Source organism: Arvicanthis niloticus, chromosome 13, assembly GCF_011762505.2.
Source record: "Arvicanthis niloticus isolate mArvNil1 chromosome 13, mArvNil1.pat.X, whole genome shotgun sequence".
Taxonomy (NCBI): domain Eukaryota; kingdom Metazoa; phylum Chordata; class Mammalia; order Rodentia; family Muridae; genus Arvicanthis; species Arvicanthis niloticus.
The window spans coordinates 40,772,386-40,788,226 of NC_047670.1; the positions used below are offsets into that span (position 1 = coordinate 40,772,386).

Sequence of the window (15,841 nt, forward strand, 5' to 3'; positions counted from 1 at the left end):
CCAATTCGGAGTTCAAAATTGTTGAACGAATGCTTGTTGATCTCTTGGATGCTTTCAGTCAGGGCGAGCGAGAAGTCAGCCAGGGCACACAAATGTTCCCATTTATCTTCGCATTGCTGGAGAAAGCCAAGAGAAGGGTGCATCCAATGTTACACACGTGAGATGTCTTCAGCCGAGGTTTTAAAGTTTGACCCTCACTACACATTCCTTAGAAGACGATAAGCATGCAAGTGAGCCCTACACACTCAAGCCATGACATCATCTCAGAGGTGTAGATCACAGGAGATTCAATTAACACCACAGGGCTCGGGTGTCATCATATCTTCCTTTATATCTATACTTGTCCAGGAAGTTTGCCACATTATGGGTCCCTGAGTATGCCGTGCATGCATTTGTATGAATACCCATCTGTACATTATTCTATCCTTGTGCATGTAGGTTTCCTGGTCCAAAAGATGTTTCTGTTTCCTCTAAAGTGCTCACAGTCTCTGATTAAGGGATGCTGTGTATATTCTTGTGATGCTCCTCCCTCCCCCAAGGGAGGTGCAGAAATCTGTAATGTAAAGTGAAGCTTGGTGGCCATGACCACTTCTTCAGAGTTGAATGAAGTTGTCTATGACAGAATTTGGGAGCCTACAGAGGTTGGTAGTTCCATAAAAGGCTAGGTGTTAGGTATTTCTGGTCTTGTAGACCATATGGTCTTTGCTGTAATTATTCAGTGTTGTCATGTTGGTTTTAAATGAGCAAAAGGTAAAATAAAAAATAAATGTGTACAATAAAACTTTATTGACAAACCTGTGTGGTGGTGTAGATGTGGCCTGGAGGTACTTGTTTTCTAACTCCTGTTATTGAGAGTCACACTTGTATACTAACATGGGTTTCCTCTCACATATCTATGCTTGGAACATTTGCCTTTAATATAAATATGTGCAAAAAGGTTAAGTCCAGTGATGACTTAACAAAGATTCCATTTTTTCCTAGTGACTTTGACTAAATTCATTTAACATCTATTGAATACTTACAAGGTTATAGGCTTTATTTTTTCCATTGGATATTTTATGTATTTACATTCCAAATGTTATCCCCTTTCTTCGTTTCCCCTCTGAATCTCCCACTCTATCCCCCCTTCCCCTGCTTCTATGAGGGTGCTCCTCCACCTACCCACCCACTCCCACCTCACCGCACTGGCATTCCCCTACACTGGGGCATTGAGCCTTCACAGAACCAAGGGCCTCTCTTCCTATTGATGCCAGACAATGCCACCTTCGCTCCATGTGTACTCTTTGGTTGGTGGTTTAGTCCCTGGGAGGCCTGGGGTAGGGTCTGGTTGGATAATATTGTTGTTATTCCTATGGGGTTGCAAACCCTTTCAGCTCCTTCAGTCCTCTCTCCAACTCCTCCATTGGGGTCCCTATGCTCAGTCCAATGGTTGGCTGTGAGCATCTGCCTCTGTATTTGTCAGGCTCTGGCAAAGCCTCTCAGGCGACAGCTATAACAGGCTCCTGTCAGCTAGCACTTCTTGGCATCCAAAATAACATCTGGTTTTGGTATCTGTATATGGGATAGATCCCCAGGTGGGACGGTCTCTGTATGGCCTTTCCTTTAGTCTCTGCTCCACACTTTGTCCCTATATTTCTTTTAGACAGGAGCCATTCTGGGTTAAAAATTTGTAGATGAGTGGGTGGTCTCATTCCCCAACCGGGGGCCTTGCCTAACCTCTGGATATGGTCTCTACAGGTTGTCCCTCCCCTTTGTTGGGCATTTCAGCTAATCTCATCCCCATTAGGTCCTAGGAGCCTCTTGCTTTTCCGACACCTGGGACTTACTACATCCCCATCCCCTGTTGCTACACATCTCTGTTCAAATTCCTGACCCTCAGTTACAGGTTTTATATGGGAACATGAAAGTTATCTCAGATAACTCACCCATTAGTCCTGGAAGGCAGATGTTAGTATTCCCATTAACACAGTCCAACATTTTCATGAGCCACCACCACCCTCCTTCCCCACCATCACCACCACCTCTCCCAACACTCCCTCTCCCCCGCACCTATCACCACCAGACCACCCCAGATCTCTCATTGCCACTGCCTCCTCCACCCACCACCATCACCACCACCACCACCACCACCACCACCACCTAGCAATTTTTGAGGGTTAAAACAGGAGTAAGAAAATGGACTAGTATTAGGAGTTTTGGGGATACCCACAGCTAAATCACAGTCAAGGTATTTCTTGGCACAGATTTTGTTCAAATGAACAATGAGATTCAGAATGAAGCCTGGGAATTTTTAACAGGAATGTATCCAGCAAACCTCTTTTTGTCAAGAATGAATGCACACCCTGCAACCATGATAGCCCAGTTTAGAACTCCCTTCCAAGGTTCTCTAAGCCTTCCTCAGCACGTGGCAACAGTCAGCCCAACACACATTTGTAGCCAAGTCTAAGGACCTTACCTGTTTCTCTGGTGACAGTCCTGAGACGGCCATGTATGTGCTACCAATAGTCTTAATCTTCTCAATGTCCTGAAACCGGTCCTCCCCAAGCAGCTGCAATGGATCCGGGTCATGCAGTTAGTCCTTGTGTTTACAGGGCTGCTGTGTTGGGCTCTAGCTGCCCGGGGTTTTTGAAAGTGTGTTCTCCCCCCATGCACTATGGAGAAAGATCTAAATCAAGTGGTTGAGCATCCTTAACGTGGGTAGAATGTTACAGGTAGACAGAAGAAAGTTCTGGGCACCATTGCACACTGTGGTGACTAAACTAAGTAATGATGTATTGTATATCTGAACATCCACAAGAGGCTACACTTTAAGTATTTTTTCCACAATATTCGGTGATGAATTTTTTTGATTGACTTAGCTAGTATATATTTTATATACTTAACAAGGCATCAATTTATTCAGATAAAAACCGTGAGAAAAACACCCCAGAGTTCTGATGCTTAGATTTACCTCATCAAAGTCAGCGATAATTTCATTCAGCAAGCGCAGACATTCCACTCCCTGGTTGTTCATTTCTGTCTGAGAGTAGAAGTCGGCAAATCCAGGGATGGAGGCAAACATCACCCCAACGGCATCATAGGATTGAGAATACAGCTCCTGGGGCAGAGAGGAGGCAGAGATAGTATCAGAGTTTAAGTTTTGCATGATACCACCTGTGCATAAGGAGCTGGAAGACATGCATAGGAATCCAGTGGCACGACAAAAAATGAGAGGTCAAGTATGATCTGTCAACACAGTATGTCTCAGTACCCCCAGGCTGCTATAACCAAAGACATCAGGCTGGGTTGATTAAAACCACAAGTGTATCTCTCATGTTTTGGATGCTTGGAAGTATCCAACAGACTTAGTGTGCAGTGAGGAACCACTTTCTGGTTCCAAGGGGGCACTTTTTAGCTGTGTGCACACATGCCAGAAGGAGCAAAGCAGCTCTCTCAGTACTCTTTAATAAGAATACTAATCCAATTGTTATGGATTGAACATAGAGAATCTCCCAACAGCTTCACTGTTAAAGACTTGGTCCTTGGCTGCTTGATCTAGTCATTGTGAGGTAACCTGGATCATGGGGGGCTCATGAGTTAACTCTTGACGGATCTATAAGGTGGTGTTATTTGGAGATGGTAGAGAATAGGAGGTGGAAACCAGTTGGAGTAATTAAGTTTCTGGGGCAGGTCCAGAAAAATACACCTTAGAAATTTGGAGGGACACAGATGGTCTGTACCTTGTACCATGAACACAGAATCATGAGGTGGTTTAGAATAATAAGAAGTATGAGATCTTTAACCTTAACTAAGCCAGCGCTTCTGAATGGTGTGCCTTTGTCCTTGGCCATTGAGTTTGTTCTCAATGACTGGTCCAGGGTTTCACCACTCTCCTTTACGTAACCCATCACATTGCCCTTGCGCATAGAAGATCTTTCTCCTGTTTTACCAAATATGCTTCAGGTGGTAGGTAACTCTCCATGATTTTAGGCCTTATGTGCATACATCTTCATGTGTAATCATCTTCAACTCCAGAAACCTCAACTTACTAGAAAGTAAGGTGTTGGCCCATATAATTCCAGCAACATTACTCTCATCTTAGTTAAGGTTTCTATTGCTGTGACAGAACCACCATGACCAAAAAAAAAAAAAAAAAAACCAAAACCAAAAAACAAACAACAACAACAACAACAACAAAAACAAGTTGGGGAGGAAAGGGTTTATTCAGCTTATTCTTCCACATTGCTGTTCATCACCAAAAAAGTAAGGACAGGAACCCAACAGGATAGGATTCTGGAGGCAGATGAAGAGAAATCTACGGAGTAGTGCTGCTTACTGGCTTGTTTCCCCTGGCTGACTCAGACTGCTTTCCTATAGAACCCAGGACCACCAGCAATACCTACCATGGCCTGGCTCCCCCCGACTGATCACTGACTGAGAAAATGCCTTACAGCTGGATCTTGTGGAGGTTATTTTCTCAACCCAGGCTCCTTCCTCTCTGATGACTATAGCCTGTGTCAAGTTGACACACAGAACCAGCCAGTATAACTCCCTTCCCTGCCAACGCTCTCCTTTCTTACATCTTACTCACTTCCCCTCCATGCTGCTTCCTGCTCTTTGTCTTTTCTAAGAAAGAACAGGATACCCTGATTTAGCAGGCTAATGTGCTATCAACCAGTCCCTCTTCATTTTGACTTCCATCCTTCTTATGCTATATTTCTCATCTGTCTGTTTCTATTAACGTCTCAAGCTGGAATGAAACAAATGGAGAGAAAGTCCTTTAAATTGGGAAAATTGATGTACACATGACAGTCCTCATCTCACTCAGCATCTGCATAGTTCAACACGCTGGCCACTCAGGACCTTGAGTCTTTTGACTTTCTGTGAAATATCTTGTTTCCTCATTCTTGCACTCTTTAAGGATTTGCTTTCGAAACACCTGCCTATTTTCAGCATTTCATCTGTGACTCAGAGAATGCTTCCCATTGCCGGACAGATCTTGTTCATGCTCAGCCCCTCCATCACCCATACATAGCAGTTTCCAAATCTGTATTTCCAGATTAGTTCTGGGACTTAGCTCACTCTGGATTGTTCTGACACTCTTCAAACTATGATGCTACAGGCCTGGCGTGCTTTCTCTTTATCAGGAAACACTCATCTTTTCCTTCTTCATTCTCTAAACTGTTAGGAACACTGGAGTTACAGGATCTACAAAGGGAGTGTCAGTTATCATTGACACTTTCTTGGTCCTGTAATGTTGACCCTATTTTAGTGTTGCTGCTATTTTTAAAAGCAGTGCTCTTTCCAGTATCTTGCTTGACCACTAATAAAATATCTTTCTATTCAGAGGCCTCCAGCCTTGTTCTATTCAAAGGTGTTTTCTATGTGCTACAGTGATCTTTTTTTTTCTGTTTTATTTTTTTTTTTTTTTTTTTTTTTTTTTTTTTTTTTTTTTTTTTTTTTTTTTTTTTGGAGACAGGGTTTCTCTGTGTAACCCTGGCTGTCCTGGAACTCACTGTGTAGACCAGGCTGGCCTCGAACTCAGAAATCCACCTGCCTCTTCCTCCCAAGTGCACGGATTAAAGGCGTGTGCCACCACCGCCTGGCTACAGTGATCTTTTTAAAGGGATATATACAATATTGGATATCATACACGCCTCCAATCTTAAAGCCCTGTATGGCCCACAGTTGCCCTCAAGATAAAATTCTAACACTACATCATGGTACATATTTATGGTCTTACTACCACCTGTCCCTTGAACCTAAGTGCCTACAAGTCCTCGATTCTTTGGGCTCCTAAAACACTCAAGCATTTCTACGTTTTGTTTTTGTATTGCTGTTGAACTCAGAACCTTGAAGGTTTGTGCTCTTCCGCCGAGCTGTACCGCCAGTCTGTTTTTCTGCTTCTGTGTCCTGTTGTAGCTGCTGTTACAGGTGCTGTCCCTGCAATTTTCTTTCTCATTCTACACAACCGTCAACAATTACAGTTCTTGTGAGTTTTTCCTTTGGCCACAAGAGGGCACTCTGCCAATGTGACCAGCAGCTTTGAAGAGGCATGGATTAAGGTCCCCCAGATCACAGATCTCTGCAAACCACTGATGGGAAGTGACGTTTTGTATTCTCCTCCTTCACTCCCAGAGCCGAGTAACTTTGAATGGTTAGATCAGGCTCCCATTGCTCATTTAGGTAGCTGATCTACCCAACAATGCATCAAACATCAGCGTCTTGTTTCTCTTCCATTCTGTACTTTCTAGAATCTCCTTCAGGGAAGTTGCTGCCTCTGAACTTCTAGCTTTCAAGGTTTGCTTCTGGAGGAAGCTGAAAGTCTCTATGTTACCACATAAATACATTTATTTCTACTACTTGTCCCTTGTTGGGAAATGTCCTTCCAACCTTGAGGTTAGCTCCTTAACTAGGCTAATTCTTGTTTCCTCTCTTCACTAACCACGTGGAGAGGAGTTTTGCATAAACTTTCTAGGCTCCTGAATGGGGGCATGAGGCTGATCGCAATGCTCTCTCAGGTGCCACAAGCAGTTTTGTAACACATTCCTTGCTCCAGCATCATTGCCCTAACATCCAATTCTTTCTTCAAACACGAATGTCGTGATGGTAGATACATGCCATTCTTCTTGGTGTGTTTAGTGCAGTCCTGCAATATGGCGTCTTTTACACTAGGATCTGTTATAAGCAAACACCCACAAATAGTTACGTCAGTTAATGAGTTCTTAGTCTTTTTAGGAAACATCAAAATCTACAGCGTACTTTCACATGAGCCTGTGAGTTGTAACAATCCAGTGACGTTTTCTATCTTCACTTCACAGATAAATGAAACGAGACAGAGGAATTATGTTATTGCCTTGGATCACACAGCCAACAGTGCAAGAGTTAGGGATGGGAGGTTCCATGGCTTCTTTATTCCACTTATGTGCATGTACATCTACTATCATGCCCTAAGTTTGAGAGAGATGCTGTCCCTGATTCATGATCAATCTTGAATTTGAAGTGTGAGTCAATTTGGTTTCATCCAAAGGGACAGAGACAGGGGACAACTGGCTGGTCAGAGTTGTAGAGTGGAGAAGCACAATAGAAAATGGATTCCTAATACAGATCCTACTCACGTTAGTCTTGGTAGGCATGCATGGGAAGAGCTATTTCTGCTTCATAAATTAGAGAATGTGTGTAAGTAAGCTCACAGAGTCAATCCTTCCCATGGCTGTGGTTTTTGGGTAAATGTCTCTATTACACGATTGCCTATATTATTACTTCGTGAAGGCTTCTATCACAGAGTGACTTAAACAACATGAATATATTTTTCATAATTCTGGGGGCTGGAAATCCGAGACCAAGGCACTTCATAGGGTCTTCTGCTCAGACAGTACATGCCCATCTCCTGTTCATCTTACTGTGTTCTTCACTCTGAGTTCTAGTCCTTATTCTTTTTACAAGGATGCCAGTGGGACTGTACCAGGACCACCTTAATGACCTCATTTTAACATTTCTACCTCTCCTATGACAGCTACAGTCTGATGTCACTGGGCTTAGAATGTCACACATGAGTTTTGAGGAAGCACAATTCATCCCAGGCATTTTTTTTTGTTCTATTTACAAGTAAAATAGACAAGAGAAAAATCTTACTCTCTGAAATCGACTCCATAATTACACACCCAACTTCATTTTCATCCCTTACATTATAAATGCCCCCGCTGTGTGAAATGGCTCCCCCAGGGTTTTTAAACTGTATTTGTCCATTGGAGTTCTAATGACTCCTAGGCCCTCCTCTACCCTTCTCCTTTTCGTTTTGAAGTCTTGCCAGCATTCAGAATGCTTAGATTTCTTATTTTATTTTGCATGTGTTTGTGAATATGCAGCATGCATCAATGTTTGCCTGTATGTGTATCTGTACACGTGTACACATATTTGTATGCTGTGGACCCATAGATGTGCATATGTGTGTACAGGTATGAGGCTGATATTTGGAATTTCTATATTTTTCACTGAGACTGGTCCTCTCAATTAAACTGTGAGATCAACTCTGTGTCTAGTCTAACTAGTCAGGTTCCTCCAGGGACCCCTCTCCCTAAGCCTTCCAAGTGCAGGAGTTACCGTCACTCTTCTTTGGTACATATATGGGTGCTAGGTGTCTAAGTCCTGGTCCTCACTCTTACAATGCAGGTATTTTTACCTCTCCCTAGTCACTTCTCTGATTTCTTAAAATGTAAAATAATGATAGCACCAGCTATTTTTATTGAGCAATTATATGGCAGGCACATCACAGAATACTGCATGCATCATTTTATTTAATGCTCACAATAACTACTTGAGGTGGATATAATTAAGGCCTTTATTTTAGCTAAGGGAGGATGAGAGAGGTTGTAGTTAAGTACTTTGCTCTGACTGGATAGTCTGACTCCTGAGCCCAAGCTACCCCTAATGGTGGAAATCACAATGCTATGTTTATTTAGGAATGATGACAATACCAGTCATGATAAACAGGAATGGATATTGCAACTAGAAACTTCCTTGGCTCGACATTTGAATGGAAAGTTGATTTAACTTTAGAGGAAATCTATGCTAGACAACCAAACTTGGACTCAGTTCAGCTCTTGACTGTTGGATCTACTGGAAAGGAAAGAAACGTGAAAAGGTGGCTGGGAACCATTTCTCCTCTTGGCCAGATGCTAACTGGTGGAGAGAGTGTCCATGAGACACTCGTACCCATGAAGACAAATGCACAAGCCCAGCCTCTCAGGTGATGACAGGTTCGGCACATAGGAGATCAAAATGGGATCTGTTGTTTCTCTTCAGGAGCTGGAACCAGAATGACTCTATTGACTCACTTACTGACTGATGCAGAACAAGAAGAATGGTGCGTCTCCATCGTCATAAGGAGCCGAAAGAGGAACCCATACTATTGAACTGGCCACATTGGAGAAATCTTCTTCATCTTGGACACAAACAAGTCCTTGAGATGATAACTACCAGTGACTCATGTCCCACTTGTGTGTTCTTCTCACTATATCCTTCACAATTAGATGAGGTGGAAGATTTTATGGTGAGTTTCTCCCTGTAGGAGATGAGGGCAATGAATGTGGAAAGAGAGATATGGTGACCCTTGCAGATGTGGTCACACGTCTTTAGGCAGCAAGGTAGAGTTTCTGACTTCCAACCCTTCAGCTCTGCAAGGGGTGCTGGTTCTTCCTCCTCTTTGCACCTGGATCCACTGAAATGCCCTACCCCAGTTGGTTGTCGAGTTGTTCCCCTGCCTTGCAGCCAGCTGTGGCCTTGAAACTGACCTCAGTGACAAAGTGAACTACCTCCATCCTTGCACTTTGAGGATTCAGTGAAAACAGCTCTGCACAAATTGCTGCCTAATGTGCTTTGAATGTGAACTGTCCATAATAGGCTCGTGTACTGGGGACTTGGCTGTCAGCCACAGGGATTTAGGGAAGATTGTAGATGCTGAGGACCCTGGCCTCATTGATGGATTGATACTTTGATGTATTTGTATTGCAGAAAATGAGAAGTGGGTCACTGAGGCCTGTGTCTAGACACACACCTTATCTTCTGCTACCTTTATCTTGCTTTTTCCTAGCGGCAGTGCAGTGAAGTAAACAGCTCTGCTCTACCATGTGCCTTTCCCATGATCCTCTGTGTCACCACAGGCCTGGAGATCATGGTGGCAACCAGCATGGACTGAAAACCTTGAACCCATAGGCAAAAATGAGCCTGTCCCCCCTTAAGATGCTTGCTTGCTAAGGCAGTCCACTACAGTAGTAAAAAACAAAATAAAACAACAACAACAACAACAACAACAACAACAACACCCAAACCAAAAACAAAATCCAATGCCCTAACTCAAGGGGCCTTGCTGTCTCTTTTCTCATTCCCATTTCGTCAGTTAGGGGCACAGATAACTTCAGGTGACACATTCAAAGTAAGACGATTCAAGTTTATGTCCAATGGACTTAACTAAAAAGATAAAAGGAGAAATAGGAGACCCTAGTAATCCCCCATGGGGACAGAGCAGCAGAGCTGTCACCCCTTTAGATTAGGAGAAATGAGAACACCTCAAAGAGATTTTACACAGGAACAGTATACCAGTCACATTGAGGAGCTCTGTGGAGGTACACAGCCAGACTTACACAATATATACCCTGGCCTCTCTACTTCTCCTCGCTGAGATCTCCTGACACCTCCTCCCCGCCCCCATTGACAGTCATCATCTGGGTGTCAGAGCCCATGGAGAGGTTATTGATGCTATGCACTCAGTTTATCCCAGACCCTACCCTGGGCTAATTAGAAAAGAGGATGAAGGAGCTTGGAGAGTCATACGAAAGAGATTCATGTAACCTACCCCACCACCTTCAGAACGGGCCACTTTATTTAACTCACTCCAATTAACTGCTTTCAGGGCTCCATCTGTTTCTCACTATTCTGGGATGAAGGAAGCTAAAAACGTGTTGTAAACTGTCAAAGGATAGATGGATATAGAAAAGCTATAATCATTTTATTGTCATCTTTCTCTGTGGGTTGGAAGTGCAGGTTTGGAGGGCGCACCTAGGGGGTTTGTGAACGGTCACGCTCACCCCTCCTCCACTCCACATGCTGATGCTGAGAAGCTGCTCTCCTCTCTTCTCAGGGAACCATGTTGTAGGGATCCCTCTGTGCCCAGGCTGCTGGGAACTAAGTCCTGTGCTTCTTATACCAAGTGAAACCAGGGGAAGACAGAATGTAGGTGCTCACTGGCCTTCTCTGTCATTCAAATATCTGCTCAAACATTCTCTTCCTTTCTCCAATCCTGTTAGGTGGGTTTGGTCCACCCCCCCCTCCCCACCTGAGTACCTAGAGTTCTGCACATCTCTTGTTTTCTTTCATTTCAAGAAGAAATCAGTCTCTCTTGGCTCTTCCCCAGGCACCTTACTGTTTGATGGTATGACTGAAAAGCAGTTTTGGGTTGCCCTCTGACATTCCTGAGCTTCTGCCTCTCCATTTGGTGGTCATGATTGACACCCAGCCCCATTCTCTCTGCTCTAGCAGATGTCAATAAACTCTTGCAGCAAAGTTTCAAGAAAAACAGGCCCCAAACAGAACTCCATAAAAATCCATCCTTTGGGAAGTGTGGGTATGGGTGGCTTTGATCTGTACTGGAGAGCACCCTGTCCCCAGCCAGACCAGTGCTTCTGCTGTTTGATATTCAAATCATGCCTTATCTTTTGCTTTTCCCCCACTTTCAGTGGCTTGATGGGACTACCTCAGTTCTGTTCTCTAAGGTCCCAAGGCATTGGTCACAAATTTAACATCTTTGGGGGGCTTAGAGGAAATATGAATGATAGGGCATGGTTGAGCTAATTGGAGACCCCATTATGTTCTTAAAGGCATCATACCTACAAGTAAAAGCAAGTCATCAAATCAATAATCAGTGATCTTCATCTCAACCAATTGTTTCAGGCTTTTCTAAGAGCTAGCCTGCTATAACTTTATTCAAAGGCTTGTTAGCCTCTGTCAAGCTGATTACAAACCTTCTAAAGAAATGGCACTCTCAGTCCAACCTCTAAGACAGGGTATGTTGACTTTGTTCCACTTTTACAAGGGCCAGAAGGTCTTGCTTCAGTGGGATTCCCTTCTTCAAGGGATCAAGGATCAGGTATAAGGATCAGTGGCGACCAAGGTTGGTGTGATTTGTGTTCTTTGTGAAAATGAAGCAGCCTAGTTATTTCATTTTCATGAGGCTTCTTCCTGAGGCAGAGTCTAAGGGTGATCCCTGGGGGAAGTCTGTCCATGGCGTTAGGTCTGCCTGAAAGTCTCACAGGGCAAGGCCAAGCACTCTCACACACCAAGCCTCTGGCATTTGAAACAGTGTTGAGTTTGCTCTTGAGTAACTTTCCCTTGGAGGCTAGAGAGTGTGCTCAAGAGTTTCAGTGGTTTCATTTCTCATTTCTCACATCAGCACCATTGCTTTATTTCTCCCTCCCATAGATGGAACTCAACTTCTCTCTGTCTCCATCATCTCTTCGGCCTCCCGCTAGGGTCTTACCTGAGCTGTTTCAGGATCTGACTGGCTTTGACCTTATCATTTGTACATCTCTGTTCTAATCTAGGCAGCGTGTTGATTATGTTATGTGTGGAACGTTCCCAAGCTCCCGTTTCACTGAAAAGTGTTTCAAAGCCTTTCCATTGCCCCAGAGTCCTGACTGACAGGCCTTGGACAGGTTTCTGACCAGATTATTTAATAATATACTTCGATCTTTGCAGTGAGTGTTCTCACCAAATTTGTGTCCATTTGGAACATCAGATCTTATGTGGAATTGATATTTTTTTTTGTATATGTAACTAACTAAAGATGAAATCATTCTGCATTATCAAATCCTAGATCTGCTGGCTGGTGTCCTTAGAGGAAAGAGGCTAGTGTCATTACAAAAGGGGCTATGGAAGCTGCAGGCACAGACTAGCATGGTGTTGCCACAGTCAAAGGAAGGTTTGGGGGCCATCAGAATCTAGAAAAACTGTGGGAAGGGCATGAGTCTCCTAGCACCTGGATTTGACAATTGTGTTTGAATTTCCCTAAGTGGACCTTCAGCATGTTAAATATAAAAGAACAGTTGGGTTAACACATTACATGTGAGGCATTGTGCCAAGAATATACATGCCCCCTGTAGCTGGACTTTGGCTACTTTGTGGGTTCTTCTTGCTTCCACTGTTCTCCACCCTCTTCCTTCCCTCTCACCCACCTAACACTAAATAGGAGAGAAAAAAGGATAGAGGGGAAAGGGGTCAACGCTATTGTTAGACTGCTTCCTGCTAATTAGGGACATCGAGTTCCTTGGGGTAAGTTCGATCTTTGCTGTTAGGATATATAATTTTTTTTCTTGTTGTTCCTTCTTTGCATGCAACTACCTAATAAACGACAGCCAACAGCAACCAACCAACAACCCACCACTAACAACCCTGCCTCTCTGAGGCCTAGCATTTATATAACCTCTCCAAAGTCCCCAGAATTCCAAATGTCACAAAAAGTCAGAAACTCTCTGCTGCTGGCAAAATCATGCTCCTGCTAGAGCACGAGGCAAATCATAGTCAGCTGCTGTGGACCAGCTGAAGCAGCCCCATAATTCACACCTGGGATTAAAATGAAAATATAACTCTGTGCTTTTCAAAAAACCAAAATTTTCACATCTCTCCACATAAACATGTACACATTTACACACCTACTCCCATACACACATATATGTATGTCATATATATATATATATGTGTGTGTGTGTGTGTGTGTGTGTGTGAATATCTATTCATATACATGCATATGCATATATATCATATACATATATAAACTATTAATTTAAATAGTGGTGAATGAAACATTTATCACACACATAACTTACCATCTCCACTCTGTATTTATTAACTCAGTGTTATTAAGTACATTCACTCTGTAGTGTATCATTATGACCACAGAATATTCCTCAGCTTGCAAACCTGAGCAACAGTTAACTCTCCATTCCACTCTCCTCCAATTCCTGTCAGCCATATTTCTGCCCTTTGCCTATGTATTGACATCTACATGTAACTTATGTAAGTGGAATCATACACAATATTAATACTTCTGGTGATTGGCATATTTCACTTAGCCTAAGGCTATACTGTATTGTATTCCAGGACATCTTTTCTTATAGATGAATAATATTATATGACTGTATATGTATGCATGTGTGTGTATGTATGACATCTTCTTAATCCATGCATCATCTATCAATGAATACCTGGGTTGTTTTCACCTTTTGTCTACTATAAGGCATAAACATTTCATCATTTGAGATCCCTTTTCAATTATTTTGAGGACATACTTAGAATTGTTGAAGCTCTTTCTATTTCTCCAATGATATTCACAATATATCATATGTTATAACATATATTTGTATATATTTAAAATGTGCACGTGCGCACATGCGCGCGCGTGTGCGTGTGCGCACACACACACACACACACACACACACACACACACATACAACTTTAAAATTCAAAACCAGTCTTTAATAGGAATCTTATATCCATCTAAGAGATGAAAAACTGGATGCCAGGGGAAACAGTGTGTAAATTTTATAGCATCAGATATGTTGGCACCATGTAGTAGGCATGTTTTTTTTTTCTTGCACCTCCTATGAGTGTAACAGAGTTTTCCCAGGGCTGAGGATCAGTGTGATCGGCTGTACAGCATCCCATTCCCCACCGAGTAGTCTGACCTGGCCTCACCTCATTGTCTCTGTCTTTCTCCAGGAAGTGGCGGGCCACGTGGCTGGGTAAGATATTGCGTAGCATGTTCTCGTTGTGTTCCCTCAGTTCCTTCATCTCATTGATCTCCTCTTTGGCCTGTACTCGCCACAGGAAATCCAGGCGGGCTGTGTACTCCAGCTGTAATTGACAGGAGCCCAAAAGAAGCAGCACGTTCAGATATGCCTGTCTGAGAGGTTTCCCTAGGAGTCTTTACAGGTAAAATAAAGCTAGATTTTTCTCATCTGAAGATACATTGCCTGAAGCTAAGCTATCTGGGAATATTAAGAGCTTGCAGGGATGTGCACCTGTTCTCCCAGGTGCTATCTGCACATAGATCACCTTCTCTTGTGAGGGATCATCTGACAGTACCCACGTCCTCTATAGACTATATATATCATGAGTCCAGGAAGTTTTCATTTGCCTGATATTACATTCTTTCTGTCCCGAACTTAATGTCTACCCTGCTCCCAGACATTCATATCTTGAAACCATAATTCTTAATGACAAGTCTTTGGCAAGTGGATCTTTGGAAGGAAGTTAAGGTTCAACGAGACCTTGAAGGTGGAATACTTGCTATGAGATTCCTGACCTTACTAGAGGAGATAGGAGCAGTTTTGCTTTCCTATTCTTAGGTGAACACATTGATTAAAGGCCGTGTGGAGGATGGCAGGATGGTTCTCTGCAGGCTAGCATGATACCCTTATCAGCAACCAGACACTTTCAGATCTCAATAGGAAACTTCTGTGTGTAAGCCACCAAGTTTAAGGGATATTGTGAAAGAGCTTGAACTTTGTGATGCCACGAGGGGATATATCTATCACAGGGCAGAAGCTTTTCAGTGCATTTGTTTCCACGACACATGAGTGTGTTAAAAATGCATGTCACTCAGGCGACAGTCATTGTGTTCCTGCCTTATTTTATGCAATATACAAATAATAAGTCCTTTAATCCAGAGAGTAGATCTAATCAGACTATGCATTCAGTCATTATATCACAGATGAGGAAATCAAACAAACATTTTTAAGCCACTTGATCATGATGGTTACACCCAACTTAGGGGTAAAGCCAGGATTTGACCTTAACTCTCTTATATTTTTGGTTGTGAGCCTAGCCTTTAACGGCTGAGCCATCTCTCCAGCCCTGACCTTAACTCTCAAAGTCCACTAAGGTGTCTGTGCTCTCTCCCTGACTAAGGTAATAAGGGATAAATGGGTAGTGGAATACTGGATAGATCTTTGGCTTCATGTTAGATGGCCAAAGCTTGGAGTCATGGTTATAATCACATACTGTCACATGGGCTAACAGTGACTCAATCTCAGGTTCCTTATTTCCAAATAAAGTGAATAATAGCAATGACCACAAGAGAGTGATGGAAAAATTACTTGGGAGGCCTGAGTTTACACATTAGTTTCCTCTCTTCCTGACTTTCCTTCTTACTGGAGATGGGCAGCTTCTCTCCATGGGCAGCTCACAAGGCATCTTTAACTTAGCTTTGGGGGTACTGTTATTTCAAAGACTTTAAGGATGAGCACGAACAACACACTGCACTGTTAGAGACATGATTGGATGCTCCAAATTCAAAGACTTAAAATGT

The 15,841-nt window shown here is 43.0% G+C and overlaps 1 protein-coding gene across 3 annotated transcripts in view; it reads right to left on the reverse strand.

Annotated features, from left to right (window-relative positions):
- Positions 1–15,841, reverse strand: part of Adcy8 (adenylate cyclase 8) — a 215,879-nt gene that overhangs the window by 5,385 nt on the left and 194,653 nt on the right. For all 3 annotated transcript variants that reach the window (XM_034516539.2, XM_034516538.2, XM_034516537.2), the window contains 4 exons: positions 14,227–14,385; positions 2,951–3,097; positions 2,456–2,548; positions 2–116 (listed from right to left, as the gene is read on the reverse strand). In XM_034516539.2, coding sequence (XP_034372430.1) covers positions 2–116; positions 2,456–2,548; positions 2,951–3,097; positions 14,227–14,385 — 514 coding nt within the window. The remainder of the gene's footprint in view (position 1; positions 117–2,455; positions 2,549–2,950; positions 3,098–14,226; positions 14,386–15,841) is intronic.